General features: G+C 53.7%; 1 protein-coding gene across 6 annotated transcripts in view; it reads left to right on the top strand.

Moving 5' to 3' along the window:
• ILF3 (interleukin enhancer binding factor 3) overlaps positions 1-13757 on the top strand; it is a 28711-nt gene extending 14954 nt beyond the window's left edge. For 3 of the 6 annotated variants that reach the window (XM_067032800.1, XM_059062098.2, XM_067032799.1), the window contains 16 exons: positions 1073-1220; positions 2635-2726; positions 3115-3210; positions 3826-3937; positions 4358-4455; positions 5008-5119; positions 5221-5331; positions 5696-5895; positions 6253-6420; positions 6860-6997; positions 7119-7295; positions 7393-7546; positions 7699-7752; positions 11143-11511; positions 12302-12430; positions 13076-13757. In XM_067032800.1, the coding sequence (XP_066888901.1) occupies positions 1073-1220; positions 2635-2726; positions 3115-3210; positions 3826-3937; positions 4358-4455; positions 5008-5119; positions 5221-5331; positions 5696-5895; positions 6253-6420; positions 6860-6997; positions 7119-7295; positions 7393-7546; positions 7699-7752; positions 11143-11511; positions 12302-12430; positions 13076-13212 (2295 nt within the window). In that variant the 3' untranslated portion in view covers positions 13213-13757. Of the gene's footprint in view, positions 1-1072; positions 1221-2634; positions 2727-3114; positions 3211-3825; positions 3938-4357; positions 4456-5007; positions 5120-5220; positions 5332-5695; positions 5896-6252; positions 6421-6859; positions 6998-7118; positions 7296-7392; positions 7547-7698; positions 7753-8200; positions 9630-11142; positions 11512-12301; positions 12431-13075 lie in introns of those variants that run through there. The other 3 variants (XM_067032801.1, XM_067032802.1, XM_067032803.1) reach the window with 3 other exon arrangements.
• The last annotated feature ends 3982 nt before the right edge of the window (positions 13758-17739 follow it).

The following is a 17739-nucleotide window of genomic DNA, read 5'->3' as shown; positions in this document are numbered from 1 at the left end:
TTAAGTGAAGAAAGTTAAGTTGACGTAAATGTTTCTAAAGGAAAGACAATTTTTGTAAAGAGTCTTTAAAGATAGATACAAAGAAAGTATATTTTTAATCAATTTAGCTTAGTGGTTTTTGACTGGGGCAGATTTTGCACCCTATGGGACATGTGGCGAGTCTAGAGGTAGTTTTAGTTGTCACAGCAGGAGGAGTGGGGTGCTACTGGCATCTCCTAGGTAGAGGCTGGAGATGTTGCTCGAGGTCCTCCAGTGCACAGGACAGCCCTACAATCAAGAGTGATCTGGCCCAGAGTGTCCTAGTGCTGAGGTGGGGAAAAGTCAACTTAGATTTTCCATAGTGCCTTTGTCCTCCCGGTAATGTGGTATTTACTTTGTTTTTCTTGACAAAAATGAAAAACCCTCAAGTTTTCTTGATCAAGGCATATAAACTGGTATAAAGAAGAAAGCAGAAGTCACAATTGTGAATGTCCTCTTACAGACACGTGCATTTGCAGCAAGTACGCGCTTTTATAGGCATCATATGATGAAACTATTTTACCGCACACAGTTTTCATCATCCCACGTTCTGTGATAGCTGCTCAGCCTGGTGTGGAAATAGCAGTGGCTGGATGCCCACTCTGTGCTGGGTGCTGTGCTTTCCACGGAGTGTCTGGTTCAAGTCCTCTGCAGCCTTGTGCTGTCGGTCGTGTCATCGTGTCACTAAGTCCATTTTACAGATTAGAAACCGCAATCTTGATGAGATGAAGTGATTTGTCCAGTTACACAACTACCAAGCAACAAAATGAGGATGCACACCCTCATCTCCTCCCAGCCCCTAAACTCTCTTAACGTTGCATTATAAAGCTTCCTGTGAAAATCACTCCTCTAAGTAGTCACCTCCTCCTTGGAGTACCTGGAAGATGGCCAAAGACCTGTCCAGCAAGAGGGAGGTTCTGACCCCTGGCTGAAGGCACTGCTGTCAGTCACAGTCCAAGAAACTGGCCTGTCAGCTGTAGCAACCAGGAGCTAAACAGAACTGTCGATAGCCTTGGGGGGAAAGTGCGTTTGAAAGTTGCATTTTCTTTTGTAGGCTGTTACAGATGACAAGTACGAAATACTCCAATCTGTGGACGATGCTGCGATTGTGATAAAAAACACAAAAGAGCCTCCATTGTCCCTGACCATCCACCTGACATCCCCTGTTGTCAGAGAAGAAATGGAGAAAGTATTAGCTGGAGGTAGGGAGGCTGAGAAAGGCCAGCAGGACACTGGCAACTTGGTGTTCCCTCATGATTCAAACGTGCTATTCAGTTTTAGACTGCTTTGATAAAAGGATAGCGGTGTAGCTTTGACCACCTTTTACTCTGAGATCACATCTCCCACTCGGTTTCAGTCCTGGGAGTTTGACAAAACGGTTGCACTAAAAGTGAGTAGCACTTTTCCTAGAGGATTGCACCATTTTTGTTTGTCTTAATCCTTGGATGTTCTCATCGGTGTTAAATGTGATTTTTTTTCTGTTGAGCCAGTCTCTGGCCTTGGAAAAGCGTGTCCCTGGTGGTTATAGGCTTTTTAAATTGTGGAAGACAACCAGATGGTTTCTGCATGAGCATCACGTCGGACGTGTGCAAACGGCTTGTGTTGCAGCAGAACCGAGGCCGTCTTCGTTTGTCCTCTTCCATTGGCTGCTTTTATCAGTTGCAGTGATTGAAATGCAGAGAGCTGATGCAGAGTTTTGGATAAAGTTTTAAACAATTTTCAAATCACGTCTTTGAACCTCAGACAGTGATAATGCTTTCACGATTCAAAGTCCACCCAGGGCCCCTCATACATCTCTGGGTGGATGTTTTTCAGTCACAACTCTCACAACCTCAAAGTAAAGGTGACAGGCCTTATCCAAACCCCTGATGCACAGATGGCAGAAACGACGACAAACGCTCCGGTTTTGCTGCAGCACAGGCTCATGCCGTGCCCTTGTTGCTGTTCTTTGATTACCTTCGGTTCCGATACCTGATTCACTACCAGAGCCCTTCTAGCTTATCAATTTAGGGACGCTGGACCTTTGACCAACAGGACTCTCTCTGTCAAGGGCTGGGGCTAGGGCAGTCCCGCCTGGTGGGCGGAGGTGGTCCCCTTTGCCATAGACGCCTCAGGGGAAGGCCTGTGGGAAGCAGAGAGGGAGTGCATTTCTACTCCCCCCCGCCTACTTTTTGTTTTTGGTTTTTGGTTTTTGGTTTTGTTTTTCGTTTTTTGCTAATGAATTTTTTAGCATAGCTAATTTATTGGGAGATCCTGGGGAGGAAGCAAGGTAATAGTCTCTCCTAGAAGATAGGATCCACCTATCTGTCCCCCTCCCCCATGGGATTATTCCTTTTAGAGTAACTTCCCACTTTTGTTTTTGTTTTTCTTATTGTTGTTTTTTGGTTTTTGGTTTTTTGGTTTTTGGTTTTTTTGGAGGGGGCCTCTGATTTTTACGATCTCCTCTTGGGGCAGAGTTAAATGCACTTGAGCGTCTCCTTCCCTGGTCAAGGGTGGAGATGACTTGAGATTCTGGGAGCCTCAGCTGCCCTTTAGGAAGCTGCCACATCCCCTTTCCACCTGACAGAAACCCCTTGGTCAAACTGTACCTTGTCTTCTTATTCCATCCATGAATAGAAACGCTATCAGTCAACGATCCCCCGGACGTTCTGGACAGGCAGAAATGCCTTGCTGCCTTGGCGTCCCTCCGACACGCCAAGTGGTTCCAGGTTTGCATTTTGTTCTTCTATTTGTCTTTCGGTAGAGAATTCCTAAGTTTTAACTTGGCTAATTTTCACCGTAAAGTTTCGGTAACATTGAAGAGCACCGTGCTGAACTTAGCACCTGCAGGCGTGCAGTTGCTAAAGGAGCGCGCATAGGCAAATTTGACACCCCCAAGGAGGCTTGTGACTGAGTAGGTGGGTAGCTGCTGCTTTGTGCCAAGAGTAACATCATTCTCGTCCACTCGGTGAAATCGCTGCCGACCACACACTTGGTGGTTGTGAACGTTCACCGTTTACCCTTGACAAAGTAGCACCCTGAGACTTGTGTTTTTCATGTTTGCCTTGTGTTCAGGGAGGTGCCTCGGTGTGAAGAGCCTGTGCTTTGTTCTTCTAGGCCAGAGCCAACGGGCTGAAGTCGTGTGTCATTGTCATCCGGGTCCTGAGGGACCTGTGCACCCGCGTTCCCACCTGGGGTCCCCTCAGAGGATGGGTAAGGCACCTTTGTAGCTATAGCCACCCTGGGTCATGTGTACAGAGACCTCCCAGATCCCAAGACTATGTTAATGGTAAACGGGCTGGAGTGGCCTGTCAGGGTGTGGCCGATACTCCAGTCAGAGCTGCTCATTGAGCAACTACTGTGTGCCACACCCTGGGTGGGGATGAGAGTGAGACCAGACTCCCATGGAAGGTGCACAGCTCAACCTAGGCAGGGGCCGGCCAGGTGGCACACTTACCATGACAGATTGCACTCCGTGAAGAAGGTTTTGTAGCTATTCTTGGACAGGGGTCAGCAAACTGAGGGCCAAAGGCCAGTTTTGGCTAGTTGCCTGTTTATAGTTAAGAATGCTTTTTATGTTTTTAAATGGCTACATTTTAAGTATAAGCACCTATGTAACAGCTTTAACTTTGCCTCTAGGCCCACACAGCCTGCCCCTTTAATGTCCAGTGCTTTAAGGAAAAGTTGGTTAAGACCCACTCTAGGTGTCCTGTCTTCGACGCGTTCCCGCACACACACACACACGTACACACACACACGGCAGCAGCTCCTCAGCATCAGGCAATTCCCTCCTGGACACTGTGGCTAACTGTCCCTCTTGCCTTTCAGCCCCTCGAGCTTCTCTGTGAGAAGTCCATCGGCACAGCCAACAGACCCATGGGTGCCGGCGAGGCCCTGCGGAGAGTGCTGGAGTGCCTGGCTTCAGGCATCGTGATGCCAGGTTGGGGCCTTGTGCTTTGCAAGTTGCAGGGAAAGGACAGGGATTGAGGCCCTAAGGCCACTTCCTGGCGGGTCCCCTGACCGGGTTAGGGCAGCAGCAGCCCCGTGTCCCCCTGGGGTGAAGCATGTGAGTACCCTCTTGCACCATCATATCCAGCCCTGTGCCGGCTCCGCAGCTGTGACTCAGGCGGCTCCGGGGCGGCGGCGACCCGCTCCCACGCGAGCTCCACGCTCTGAGACACACGTGGGTTATTTCTCTCTCACGCTGGATGCCGAGTGGGTCACCGAGCTCGGTGTGTTTTCCAGAGCTGGGTGTGGATGGGGCGCGGGGGGTAACGCACTTGGTTCCCTCAGCCAGCACAACTCTTCGGAGATGCTAAAAGATAATCCTCTGCATATCTTCCTTGTTTCCTGCCTTCAGATGGTTCTGGCATTTATGACCCTTGTGAAAAAGAAGCCACTGATGCTATTGGGCATCTAGACAGACAGCAACGGGAAGATATCACACAGAGTGCGCAGGTATAGTCATCGCCATTGCCAACGTGAGCCCTTACCCAGTCTGTAATCACTGGCTTCCAGTTCCATTACTGGGTATTCTCAGGGTAGCCACTGGACGCATAGGCTCAGGCTGGGGATTCTGAAGGTCAAGGGATCGTGCCTGATACAGGGTGCCCCAATCTGGGTTGCTTCTTTCCCCTGGTGCCACGCGTGGTTGTCGCCTGCCCCCTCGGCCTGCTCGAGTGCCGTTTTCAGACACCGAGTTCAGCGGGGAGATGTGTTTGCTGTGCGGACTGCTCCAGGGGTCCTTCCCTCGCAGGCCCACCACGTGGCTCCGTGTGGCAACCAGTCCCCAGGTTGGGGTCTCCTGTAATCCTCTCGAGGGGGGTGGTCACAGGCTGGCCTTCCCCCACAGCAAGGCTGGGCCCTGGCTGTTGGGGGACCCCTCGCTGTTATAGGGGAGACCGTTAGCAGCCCCTCAGCTCCCACCCCTTTCAGAAGGCATTAGTGAGAGCACACATGTTGGCTGGGAACACAGGGCGGCTGAGTCAGGTTCCTCTTCCCCTTCTCCAGCATGCTCTGCGACTTGCGGCGTTTGGCCAACTCCATAAGGTCCTGGGTATGGACCCCCTGCCTTCGAAGATGCCCAAAAAACCAAAGAATGAAAACCCAGTGGACTACACAGGTAAGCATGGCGCAGTACCCGTGCCCAGGCAGGCGGTATCATCGCCCGCTCCTAGAGCCCAGACTGGAGTCTCAGCTGCTTCCATCCTTGTCTCGTTTCAGTTCAAATACCCCCCAGTACCACCTACGCCATTACGCCCATGAAACGCCCAATGGAGGAAGATGGGGAGGAAAAGTCTCCCAGCAAAAAGAAGAAGAAGATTCAGAAGAAAGGTACCAGCATTCATTCATAGTCCTTGTTTTAGCCTCCATGTGGCTTCAGTTAAGGTTCACCCCAAAGTGAGTGGGATACCTCCTTTTGCCTTCTCTTTCTCGGACATGATGCTTAAGTCCTTTTAAGAAAGATTAAATAAATACAACGTGGGTATGGAACACAAGTGAGGTGGATGTGCCTCCGCTGGTGACTGCAGGCGTGGTGTGCGCCTGGGAGTGGGGCAGGCAAGGCCTCGGCACGTGTGGCCGCCCAGTCCCCTGCCCAGTCCTCCATGTCGTGCATCAGGGCACAGTCAGGAGAGGTTCCCCTGCCCGGTTCAGAATTGACTGACTTTCCAGAGCAACATTGGTGTGTTCTTTCTAGAGGAGAAAGCAGAGCCTCCCCAAGCGATGAATGCCCTGATGAGACTGAACCAGCTCAAGCCAGGGCTGCAGTACAAACTGGTTTCCCAGACCGGTCCAGTTCACGCCCCCATCTTCACCATGTCTGTGGAGGTAGACGGCAACTCATTCGAGGCCTCTGGGCCCTCCAAAAAGACTGCCAAGTTGCACGTGGCCGTTAAGGTGAGCACGGCCGGCAGCATCGTACAACAGCAAAACGCTTCCCTCATCTTGCGCCCCTTCAGAGCCATCATCCCCTGTTTAAGCACGAGGCTAAAGGAGGGCATGCGCATACTGAAATGGTTAGATTTCTGAATGGTAGCCAAGTCACACGTAGCAAGAAGGCCATCATCACTGTGGCTGATGGGCAGAGTGCCCTCAAGTGTGGCCGGGCATCGAGGTGGTCTTGGGAGCTACAGGAAAGCTCCTCCAGTTGGCTGGACACCACCCTAGGCGCTTCTGATTCAGGATCCCGGGTGTGGGAGGGGTTCTCCGTGGTTGAGCCCTCCCTCACTGGGGGCCTGGGTCTCCTTCCTGCAGGTGTTACAGGACATGGGCTTGCCCACGGGTGCCGAAGGCAGAGACTCCAGCAAGGGGGAAGACTCAGCTGAGGAGACAGAGGCGAAGCCAGCCGTGGTGGCCCCTCCACCTGTGGTGGAAGCTGTCTCGACCCCCAGCGCTGCCTTCCCCTCAGATCCCACTGCCGAGGTGAGCACGGGGTGGGTGCTGGAGTGCCCGGCAGGAAGGAGCAGGCAACCCTGGGTCCCGTGAACCAGGACAGTTATTGGTCCTTGTTCTCTTACCCCAAAAGAGTGTACTTTCCAGTCCAGGAGCCTGTGGAGGGAGTTGGGTGTGAGCTGTCGAGCCATAACTGAGAGGCCCTTGCTGGTGTTGACCCAGCATCTGGGGCTGCACTGGGGTGGCCTGCAGTCGAGGATGTGCCGTTTCCCCGGGAGATGGGGTGTGGGTGGAGGTGGTCCCATTGCTGGGAAGGCCACAGATGATTTGTGGAGACAGGAGTGGCAAGGGGGACGGCAGAGTAACTGGAGCGGAGGGCCTCAGCCGTGACGTAGGGGCGGCTGCCCTCCTCCACGTGCTGGAGAGCCCTTAGCTGAGTTTGTTGGTTTTCTTTTCTGTTTTCCCTGAGAACGTAAAACAGCAGGGGCCGATCCTGACCAAGCATGGCAAGAACCCTGTTATGGAACTTAACGAGAAGAGGCGTGGTCTCAAGTATGAGCTCATCTCAGAGACAGGGGGCAGCCATGACAAGCGCTTCGTCATGGAGGTGAGTGGCCTTCGGGACTGTTCCTGTGGGGCCCTGGAGTCTTTGGAGGCTCCCCCCCACCCCCCGCCCCATCCCAAGGTGGGTGGTTGGGTCACCCCAGACACGCATGTGTTCTTCCCAGGTCGAGGTGGACGGACAGAAGTTTCAAGGCGCTGGCTCAAACAAAAAGGTGGCCAAAGCATATGCCGCCCTTGCTGCGCTAGAAAAACTGTTCCCCGATGCTCCTCTAGCCCTCGAGGCCAACAAGAAGAAGAGAGCCCCCGTGCCTGTGAGAGGTGGACCTAAATTTGCTGCTAAGGTGAGCGGTCACCCCGGAACTCTCTGACCTTGGCGTGTATTCTCTGGTGGTGCGAGTGGGAGGCGAATGTAACCCGTCTGTCTTCTCTCCCGTCCAGCCACATAACCCTGGGTTCGGCATGGGTGGCCCCATGCACAATGAAGTGCCCCCGCCCCCCAATCTCCGAGGACGGGGAAGAGGAGGGAACATCCGAGGTCGAGGGAGAGGGAGAGGCTTTGGTGGCGCCAACCATGGAGGCTACATGAATGCTGGTGAGGACCATTGTCCTGTGCTGTCTCAGTGGGCTCGGCCTGCTCCCTGGAGTGGGTGGGAACCTTGGGGCCAACTGAGGTGCCGGAAGAGGCGGGGAGCGGGGGCGGCAGACCTACCTCCTGCCCTGGTGACCCTGTCTGTTCCCTTTCAGGCGCCGGGTATGGCAGCTACGGGTATGGAGGCAACTCGGCGACCGCCGGCTACAGTAAGTGTGTGTTTCTCTTTGTCTGAACTTGGGGAGAAGCTGCAGCTTAGCTCCCGTGGCCTGAGTTAGAGCAGGGTGGCCCAGCAGCAGGAGCCTCCCTGAGGCTTAAGGGCGGCTGGCACCCATTCTCGGTGGTTAGGTCAGGAGGTCCTCCAGCACCCCCCATCCTGCAAAAGTGTAATTACTCTTTAAATGTTAATGCACACACTTGTGTGACTTGGAAGTTCATTAAAAGAATTTTAAATTTCTCTGCTTTAAGCCATGCGAAGCACCAATCCTGTGAATATACTTTTCCTGACAGTGCACAGCTCTTGTCTTGAGAAGGAGCCTTCATTGGGGGGTTACAGGAGCAGAGAAATCTAAAACATGAATTTCAAATGTGGCGCTCTGTGCCATTTTTCAAAAGAATTCTAATTTTTTTTCTCTGCTCTGTCTCCCCCTTTTGTAGGTGACTTTTTCACAGACTGCTACGGCTATCATGATTTTGGGTCTTCCTAGAGCATCTAAAAGTATTGCACACAAAATCAACTTTTTACTCCAATTTTCTCGAACTCCAAAACCCAAAGTGTCCGTGCTGTGCCCTGTGCTTCACTGGGTTTCTCAACCGTGGCTTGTCACCGCAGCTTGTCTGAAACTCTTAGCCTGCAGAATTTAAGACAATGGCAGTTTTTATCGTGATTTGCCTTTGAACTTGGTCATATTGAAGTTCACAATAAGTGGAAAACAATTTTCAGAGAATGCGTTTTTTGTGCAGACTTGCACAGAATTCTAGAGCCAGCGTTGGTCAGCATCAAGGCAAAAGCCCACCTTTGCTTTTTATGGAAAGCATTACTTTATTTAAGAGACAGATAATAATGCATTTTAATCTACCTTTGTCTTAATTTACAGCAGGTTTTGTATGAATTTTTAACCTTTTAACAAATCCCAAATCTGGTTGATGCCTTTGACAGTAACGATTTCACCACATCCGAATCCAGAGCAACCGACCATTTTTTTTGTTTGTTTTTTCATAAGCATGTGAAACGTTGGGAACGTTGGGGAATTGTATATTGTGCTAAGTTAACCTCTTCCACCTTTTGTAAATGCTCTGGTGGGTTCTTGTTCTGGGATGCAATGTTCTGTGGCTGCTTTAGCTAGAGGTGAACTCTCAAAGGTATCAAAACTGTGCTTCCACTGTTAGTGCAAGAAGCAGACAGGCTTTAAGGAAGAGAGAACGTGGAATTTTGCAAGTCGTAATCAAACCTGCAAATGCATGGGATTCTAGAGGTTTTTTTTCCTTTTTTCTTTTCTTTTTCTTTTTTTTAAATGGGGCTTTAAAAATAATCAAGCAGGAAGAGTTTAATACATAGCACAATTCTCCAGTGAATAGCCAAGCCTCTGCTGGGCACACATCCACGGCAGATTCCAGAAGGCCTGGAAAGCTTCTGTCCTCTCACCTTAGGGTGCAGACTTGAGCTTGTGTGGCTTCTCCCTTGTGCACAGAGGCACACAGAGGCGTTTTGGCTCTTGAATGAGACCCCCGTCTCTTGGCGGGAGTCTTTCTTGGGAATGAGTGTAGTTTTGGCTCTGGTCAGCAGGTTTTTTTGCAGCAAGGCCTGCCTCTGCGTTGACTTGCAAAATTTTGCGTTTATTCAGTGAGGCAAAAAATTGGTCAAAACGGTTATTACATAATTTGTTCCCAGGGGTTTGAAACATTCAGTGAAACTTTTTAAAACTTTGATTGCATGATGTATTTTTTTTTCCTAGAAAGTTATTGTTTGAGAATAATGTCTTTTTATACCAGGAAATAGTTATCCTGAAATGACGTTGAAAATTTCCCCTCCCCTTTATTATTATTATTATTTTTTTTTAATCAATACATGTTAAAGTAACAAGCCCTCAGTCCTTGGCGTCTTCATTCATTCCCACGCTGGCGGAGGGGCGAGGAGGCGCTCAGTGCTGGTCGTGGGCAGCCGAGGTGGTGGGCTTCCGAGAGGGGGTCTGCAGGGGACCTCCCGTCCTCCAGCCTCCTTGAGAAGCCTTCGCGCGTTTCCTTTCTCGCATTGTGGGACCCATCCTTCTTGGTGTTTTTGGCTTTGGGTGGGGTGGGTGGAAGGGTCTAGAGAAAATTAACTGATGTCGCAGATCAGTTCTATCCATATTATTGTTCAAACCACCCAAGACACAGCGGTGTGGGGCATACATCTGCAGCGGGTGGAAGGAATTAACCCCATTCAAAAGGCAGGAGAGCCTTGCTACTAAATACGGGAAGGAAGGACAGGGTGTGTGGGGAGCGTCCTCTCCCCGTCCCCCCACCCTGGGCATAGTGGCCACACCAGGCACCAGCCCCGGCTGTTTGTGGCGGGGGCAGCGGCCAGCCAGCACAGGTGCGCCCAGGCCCACCTGCTCCAGGAGCCCAAGAGTTCTGCAGCCCCTGTGTGAGTGCTAGGGATTGCCCGGCTGGGTCGGAGAGCCACCCATGTGACCTGTCCTCCTCTTCCTGTCGCCTCACCTTAGCTGACCCATGCCCCTTCAGTCCATCTGAGTGGGCGGCTGTGTTAACAAACCTGTCTTCCGGGGTCTGTACCTAGTGACCAGAGGGGGGACCCACCGTGACATTCTCTGCTCCAGGGCCTGAGAATGTGGCGGCCTGGCTGCATGCTTGTCAGTCCTGCCCCTGGGTCCTGCCTGCGCCTGGCAGCTGTTCTGGGAGTAAGGAGGGACCCTCTGGGGGGGCCACCCAAGGCAGTAGCTTGATACCCCACCTGGGTGTTCGGAACCCAACCGGACTGTTTCATTCCCCCACGAGGCTGTGGCAGTCACACCAGGGAGATGCCCCAGGTCATTGGGCTAAGTCTCCATTCGGTCCTCCCAGACCCAGGTTGGACCAGCTGGTCTTCCAGGAACGACTCTGGCTTTTAGGGGCATCGTTACAGAGCATCTCCGGGGGTCACCCAAGCCTGGGACTACACAGCCTCTTCCCAGCACAGCAGGGGGGAGGTGGCAGTGGCCAGCTGCTGCTTTGGGGCTTTGCTTTTCCTCTCACCGTTGGGGACATCTGGGTAGCAGTCAGCTAGTCGTGAATGTCGTCCCGCGCTTGGAGCCCATCTCATTGTAATGTTGACATCCGCTGCGAAAGCTGCTGCTGGCCTGCTGTCGTGCCGCTGCTTGGGCAGAGAGCCATTGTTGTCGTCAGCTGATGGGTGAGTGGGGCTGAAGGCTGGGCCAGCCCATACCAGGCTGCCTCAAGGACTGGAGCCGCTGCTCCTCGCTCTCCTGCCTCTTTCCGTCTCTCCCGGCCTGGCCAGTGGGCTTGTGGGTCAGCCTTCAGGGCCCACAGCTGTGACCTTCCCTCTCCTTCCCCTCCCCCGTCTCCCGATCCTCCAGCTGACCCGCTGCCTTCCTGTTTAGGTCAGTTCTACAGCAACGGAGGGCATTCTGGGAATGCCGGTGGTGGTGGCGGCGGCGGGGGCGGTGGTGGCTCTTCTGGCTACGGTTCCTACTACCAAGGTGACAACTACAACTCACCAGTGCCCCCGAAACATGCCGGGAAGAAGCAGCCGCACGGGGGCCAGCAGAAGCCCTCCTACGGCTCGGGCTACCAGTCCCACCAAGGCCAGCAGCAGTCCTACAACCAGAGCCAGTACAGCAACTACGGCCCCCCGCAGGGCAAGCAGAAAGGCTATAATCATGGACAAGGCAACTACTCCTCCTACTCAAACTCCTACAACTCCCCCGGAGGTGGGGGCGGATCAGACTACAGCTACGAGAGCAAATTCAGTGAGTTGGCTTCCAGAGCCGCCAGGGGTCCAGGCCAGCAGCATATCCCAAGGAGTGGTGGAAGCTCAGCCCTGCCCCAACCTGACCTCTGGTGGAGGGACTGGAAGGAAGCCGGGTGGTGCTGGCTACAGGGCGGGCATTAGGAAAATCCTGAAAGCAGGGTCCCCTGGCCCAGGTCTTCGCTGTTCCCTCCTTGTTGGCTTCTCCGAGGTCCCGGAGGCTGTAGGCTGAGGCTGGGGCCCAAGGGTGGATAGAGCCTGTGAGTCTGGGCCAGCTGCTGCGAGGTCACCTCCAGGGATGGGCTCTGGAGACAGCCCCCAACACATCCTGAGTTACTTCCCCGTCCGCTGGTCCTTCCACCTCGTGCACAGACCCAGCAGGCCTGGGGAAGCGTGGGTGTGAAGTCTCCCGCATGGCAGGATAGCGGGCAGCTGCGTGCCGGGAACCTTAAAGAAGCTGTGCTGCCTGTGCATGGGCCTGGCGGTGGGCCTCGGGCGCCTGGCTGGGTGGGAGGGGAGGAGGCTGCTGGGGAGCCTGGGTTGGAGGAGCAGGCGGGAAGGCAGGATGGACCTGGGCTTCAGAACATGATGACGTTACAGGGCTCCAGTGGCCCCTGGTGCTTCGTGGTTGGACTGAGTGTGCCAAATTTCATCAGTCAAGACGGGGATCGGGCAAGGCCCAGTCCTCAGCCGAGCTCCTGCAACTGCCAAGGCCGCGCACAAGGAACCTAGATCGCCCCAGCCGCAGTCTTGGCCACAGCCCCTTAACTGTGTTATCTTCTCTCCCCCAGACTACAGTGGTAGTGGAGGCCGAAGCGGCGGGAACAGCTACGGCTCAGGCGGGTCGTCCTACAATCCAGGGTCACACGGGGGCTACGGCGGAGGTTCTGGGGGCGGCTCCTCATACCAAGGCAAACAAGGTGGGCCTGGGGCAGCAGGCAGCACAGCATGGGGGGCCTTAAACGCAGGGGCCACATGGATTCCATGAGGAGGGGGCGTGGCCTGGCCTGGGCAGATAGCAGCACAGGTAGGGGGGGTCCCGGTGGCAGCTGCCACTTGGCTTCCATGTGGGGTAAGAACAAGGAGTGGGAGACACGGGCACACCAGGACCCTGTGAGAACACGGGCTTAGGCACACCTCCAGCTTCGGGTTCTTCCGGAGCCAGATGTTCAGAAATTGCCCTACTCTTAAATGTTGGCACCAATGGGAAAAAATACGGAGAGCAGTGGGGGCCAAACAGAGCCTGACGTGGAGCTCTGGTTTGGGATGGTGAGCTCAGCGTGTGCTCAGGCAGCCCCTGGTTACAGCTTCTGCTGCCCATGCGTCGTGGCTGGGCAGATCCCCACCCCTCATAAGCTCAGGGCTGATGGTCCCACCGCAGGGCCCTTGGGACAGCTAGACCCAATGACCCTGGAAAGGCACTTAGCAGAACAAGGTGGAGCTTCCATGGCTGCCCTGCTGCTATCTCTCCGGCAGACACAGTTCCAGTGTTGGCTGACGTCCTGCTCTCTGACTGTGGGGCAGGCCTGTGCCTCTCACCTCTAACCCACCCCTCTCTCCCTTAGGAGGCTACTCATCACAGTCGAACTACAACTCCCCGGGGTCCAGCCAGAATTACAGCGGCCCTCCCAGCTCCTACCAGTCATCACAGGGGGGCTACGGCAGAAACGCAGATCACAGCATGAACTACCAGTACAGATAAAGCCCCCAAGGGGTGAAGATTTGTACCTTCTGCACTTACTCCCCCGTTGTAAGATTCAGTTTTATGCATCACAGTTAACATGTCAACCGGCCTCTCCAGGCCCCTTCCGCCCTACCCTGTCCACGTTGCTGTGTTGTGAGGTGCAGCTGGTCACTCAGGTGACCCGTCCTGTGACCCATATTTAGCTGTGTTTGGGACTCCGTGTCTTCAGTGGTTTGTTAGTTGCCATTACAACTTTGTCTGAGTAGAGTTTTTTTGAGTTCTTGGCAATTAAGTATCCCTCTGTCTATTTACAATTGGTGTTAGTGTTAACTCAGTTTGTCTTTAAATAGAAACGGAAGGGATACGTCATCTGTTAATGCTTTTGTGAAGTGAGTTAAACGAGCTTTCTGTATTTTAATGCTTTAGTGTTTCAGTTTTATAAGTGAAGATTTTATTTTAAAAACCAGTGGGAAAGAGTGGGGTTTTTTTTGTATGTCTGGATCATTCAGGCAGTACATCTGAATTGAGCTGAATGTAGACGAATAAAGAAAAACAAAACTCTGTGCCTGTCGTAGGCCTGGGTGTCTGGGCCACCAGCAGCAAGATGGGCAGGTTCCTCCACTCTGTTCCCAGCACAGGAAGGCAGGGTGTGGGAGGCAGGGCAGTCCCTGGTCACCAGAGAACGGCCAAGGGCAGCAACCCAGTTTCCTGGCAGCTTGTAGAACCGGTGTCCCGGCAGCTCCGTAGTCCTAGCTCTCCCACTGGGCTGCAGAGTGACTTCCGGAGACCCACGCTGCTGTAGGGGGTTTGCTCACACAGTTGGGCATGCTTTGTTTTCTGCTCCATGAATTCTCATATAGTTTTATGTGCAATCTCAAGTCACCACGGAGTAAAACATCCTTGTAGGTTGGGTACGTGTAACCTAAAAAAGCCCAGTTGAATCTGGCTGAAAGATGCCAAGATCTGGGGAACCCAGCCACAGAACCATCCATGCCAGGATGGCGCTTTGTGTCTGCAGCAGCCACGGCCTTTCCCCTGGTGCCGCCCCACCTCCAGTGTGTTCCACAGAGTGCACTGTTGGCGTGCTTCACGATCCTGGGTAATTTTGCAGTGGTTGGGAGACATCTGTCACCTAGTGGGTAGAGGCCAGGGATGCCGCTGACCATTCTACACTTAAATGTCAGCAGTGCGCAGGTGGAGGAACCCTCCCCAGAGCAGCCCTTCTCAACTCTGGCCCTGCGTCCGGGAGAGAGTGGGGGTCACGCCCGGATTGCTTTACCCGCCTGTCTGGAACGAGCCCCTCAGCGAGGCCTGGGACTGCATCTCTACAGGAACCCACCTAGTCTTGCCGCCTCTCCACTCTCTCAGACCAGGTACTTGTTCAAGATTGTGGCCCCTTGGCCTCCTGTGCTTGGTTAACCGTGGCTACTGGGAGAAGTGCGAACCATTCTCGGCTCCATCACTCAGCTGAGGCAGAAAGTCCAGTGTGCCTTCAAAGGATGAAGATTTGCCCTCTTGGGGAGGCGAGAGAGGTGTTCTCCACTAAAAGAGGAGACACTGGAAGAATTTTGCTTACTGCCAGAGCAGAGGAGGCCTGGGATGCCAAATGGTCCAGCCCGGGGAGTGGGTCCCACAGTGCAAACATTCGTGTTGGCCTGAAGTGCCCTGGGATCCCTCAAGCATGTGCACTTGGAGACCAGAGACAAGACCTGAGGGATGGCTTCCAGCGTCAACTCCTCTCCCAGACAGGTCCAGGGGATGGAAGAAAAGAGACCCACACAAGATCACTTGGACCTTGTGTTTGAGAAGATAGGATAAAGGTGTGGACGGAAGCTGTGTCACTGAGAAGAAGTCCATGGCGAGGAACACTCCTGCACCACCTGCCAAATGCCTTCAACTGTGGACCTGCGTTTTCAACAGGTTTCACCGTTGGTTTCCCAAGCAGCAGCCACCATCACTGTTCACATTTCTGAATGCAGACTCACCGCGAGGGAAGGAATCTCAAGGTCAGAGAAGGCAGTGGAAAAAGATGTACCTATGGTGACAAGTCCTCAGGGAGTCGGGACTTGCTGCCATGTTCCTCTGTTGTGGGGAAGGGCTAGACCCCGGGTGGCTTATCTTTGATGGATGCCTGTCTGAGTCTTTGCCATGGTCAGGACAGGTTTGTTGCCAAAAAGAGGGCATTAACTGGGAAGCAAGCAGGATTTCCCCTCGCCTCTTCTAGCTTCTGGTGGCTCCAGGCGTCCCTTGGCTTGTGACAGCATCACAGCAATATCTGCCTCTGTCTTCACGTGACCTTTTCCTGTGAGTCTCTGTCTTAAATCTCCTTCCTTATATAAGGGCACCAGTCATTGGATTTGGGGCCCACCCTAGTCTAGGATGATTTCATCCCAAGATCCTTAAAAACATCTACAAAGACCTTTCCAAGTAAGGTCACGTTCACAGATATCAGCTGTTAGGACTTGGACATAACCATTTTGGGGGACAATATTCGAGCCGGTACAAGGCCGGGTGAAGGTTTCATCTTCATTGATGCAGGCGCCGCCCTGGGAGTTTGTCGGACACAGACAGGATTACCGTAGTCAGGTCTGGACGGCACAGAGCCAGCAGCATCTTTGCAGCACGGGTAACTGTCCTGAGGAGACAGCTCGTGAGCCCAGATCCTTGGCACCCTGACTCTGCTCAGGGACCTCACTGGTGGTGATGCAGCTGGCCGACAACAGTATCCCAGCCCTCAGGACCAGCCCAGGAAGCTGGGTTCAGGAAGATGTGGCTGACACCTTGAGCGTGAAGAAGGCCTTGCTTCTGGTGCGTCGCTCCTTCAGAGCTGACTCAGGCCTTCCTCCAGGCCTGTTGCCCTCCAAGTCCAGGAGGCCCGCCTGGAGGAGGTCCTTAGCAGAGCTGCTTCTCCAGCTGCTCCTCCTCAGCCAGGGCCATGGTGGGCAACAGCTGGCTTCTGAAGAGACGTCCTGGCCCACATGTTGCTGGAGGGTGGTGTCATGCGTCTTGGAGTCACCAGGAGTAGCAGCAGGAGGTTCGATGGCCCTCACCTTCAGCGAGTTGATCGGGACAGGGCACTTGGTGGATAGGCCCTGGGGGTCAGTGACCTGGGGCTGGGCCCCAACCTGGAGGGTGTCTTTGGAGGGAAGGGAGAAAGCACATGACCGACACCTCATGGCGGGGTGAGATGACGCCCCAGGGAGGGGCAGGGCCTTGCCGGGAATTTGAACTGATCCCAGGGGAGAAGTATTGGGGATTAGAGACCTAGGATGGAAGGGGGCTTCTGAGCAGGAATGGGGGAGGCAAATCCAGGATTTGCACCTCTAGATTTAGCAGTCACTGGGGCCCTGGTAGTCCCTGGGGTCCAGCCTGACCTGAAGTCACCACCCAGCTGCCCGACTATTCTCTACCCTGGCAGGGACCTCTGATCATCAGCCTTTCTTGTGTAACCAGCAGGGCTGGCCCTGCCCCTAAGGACCCAGGCCTGGACCTCTCTGCTGCTGGGCTGTCCAGCCTCAGGAGTCCTTGTCCAGGTGTTAGCGCCACGCCGGCTCTTCCTTTCCTTTGCAGGCCTGTTCCAAGACCTCTGGACACAATTTTGGGCAACAGTGCAGCACGTGTTTTTGGCTGAGAGGCTCATTCTAACCCATCCCGGAATAAATGGAAACTTCATGTGCTCATTTGTTTCATTCACGCAACATGTATTTATTGGGTATTGCTTACGTATCAGTCCTGTACTGCACGCTGGGAATGTGGCAGTGAACCTGGCCCCTGCCTTCATGGAGCTTCCAGGCACCAAGAGGGCCCTGTCCCAGCTGGGGCAGGGAGTGTCAGGAAAGGTGTCCTGTGTCTCGAGACAGTGTTGTTGAGTGGGACCGAAAGGTGTTTGGGGTAGTGGGGGGAGGGGGCGTGAGCCAAGGCTGTGCCATGCCAAGGGAACAGAGGGCTCAAACAATTCTGCGAGGTGGGATGGACTTCAAGGAGCTAAAGTCAGATGAGTGAGGCGTTTTGGTTGCAAAAAGGGAAAAGTGTGGTTTGATGTAATCCTGGAGCCACCCAGTGCTGGGCCTTGACAGGCAGGCAGAGGACTTCTAACCTTTATCCTGAGGACAGTGGGGAGCCATGGAAAGATTCTGAGCTGGGAAGAAACCAGGCTGAGTGGTGCTCAAGAACAGTCCCTTTGGCTATTGGGCAAACACAGGTGTGGGGGAGAGGTGAAAATGGAGGCTGAGAGACCAGGAAAGAGGCTTGAGTTCTGGAACATCTGAGCTGAGGTTCAGAGTGATTGATGTGGCAAAAGTCCACTGGACTTGATGAGGGGCCAACTTCCAGACCCAAGAGGAAATGAAACTGAATATCCCAGACAGCGACTGGGACCAAGAGAGATGCATTACCTTGCCCCAGGACACAGGAAGGAGAGGGGTCCAGACTCACCAGCTCTCTGCTGAGGGAAAACAAGCAGAAATGTTTAAGGAGTGGCCACAGAGGTCATTTCGTACAGGTTGCAAGTCCTGGGCCTATGGCCTTCCCAGTGTTTCCCCAAAT

This window comes from Kogia breviceps, chromosome 4 (assembly GCF_026419965.1).
Source record: "Kogia breviceps isolate mKogBre1 chromosome 4, mKogBre1 haplotype 1, whole genome shotgun sequence".
Taxonomy (NCBI): domain Eukaryota; kingdom Metazoa; phylum Chordata; class Mammalia; order Artiodactyla; family Physeteridae; genus Kogia; species Kogia breviceps.
This window is presented reverse-complemented; position numbering and strand designations above follow the sequence as displayed.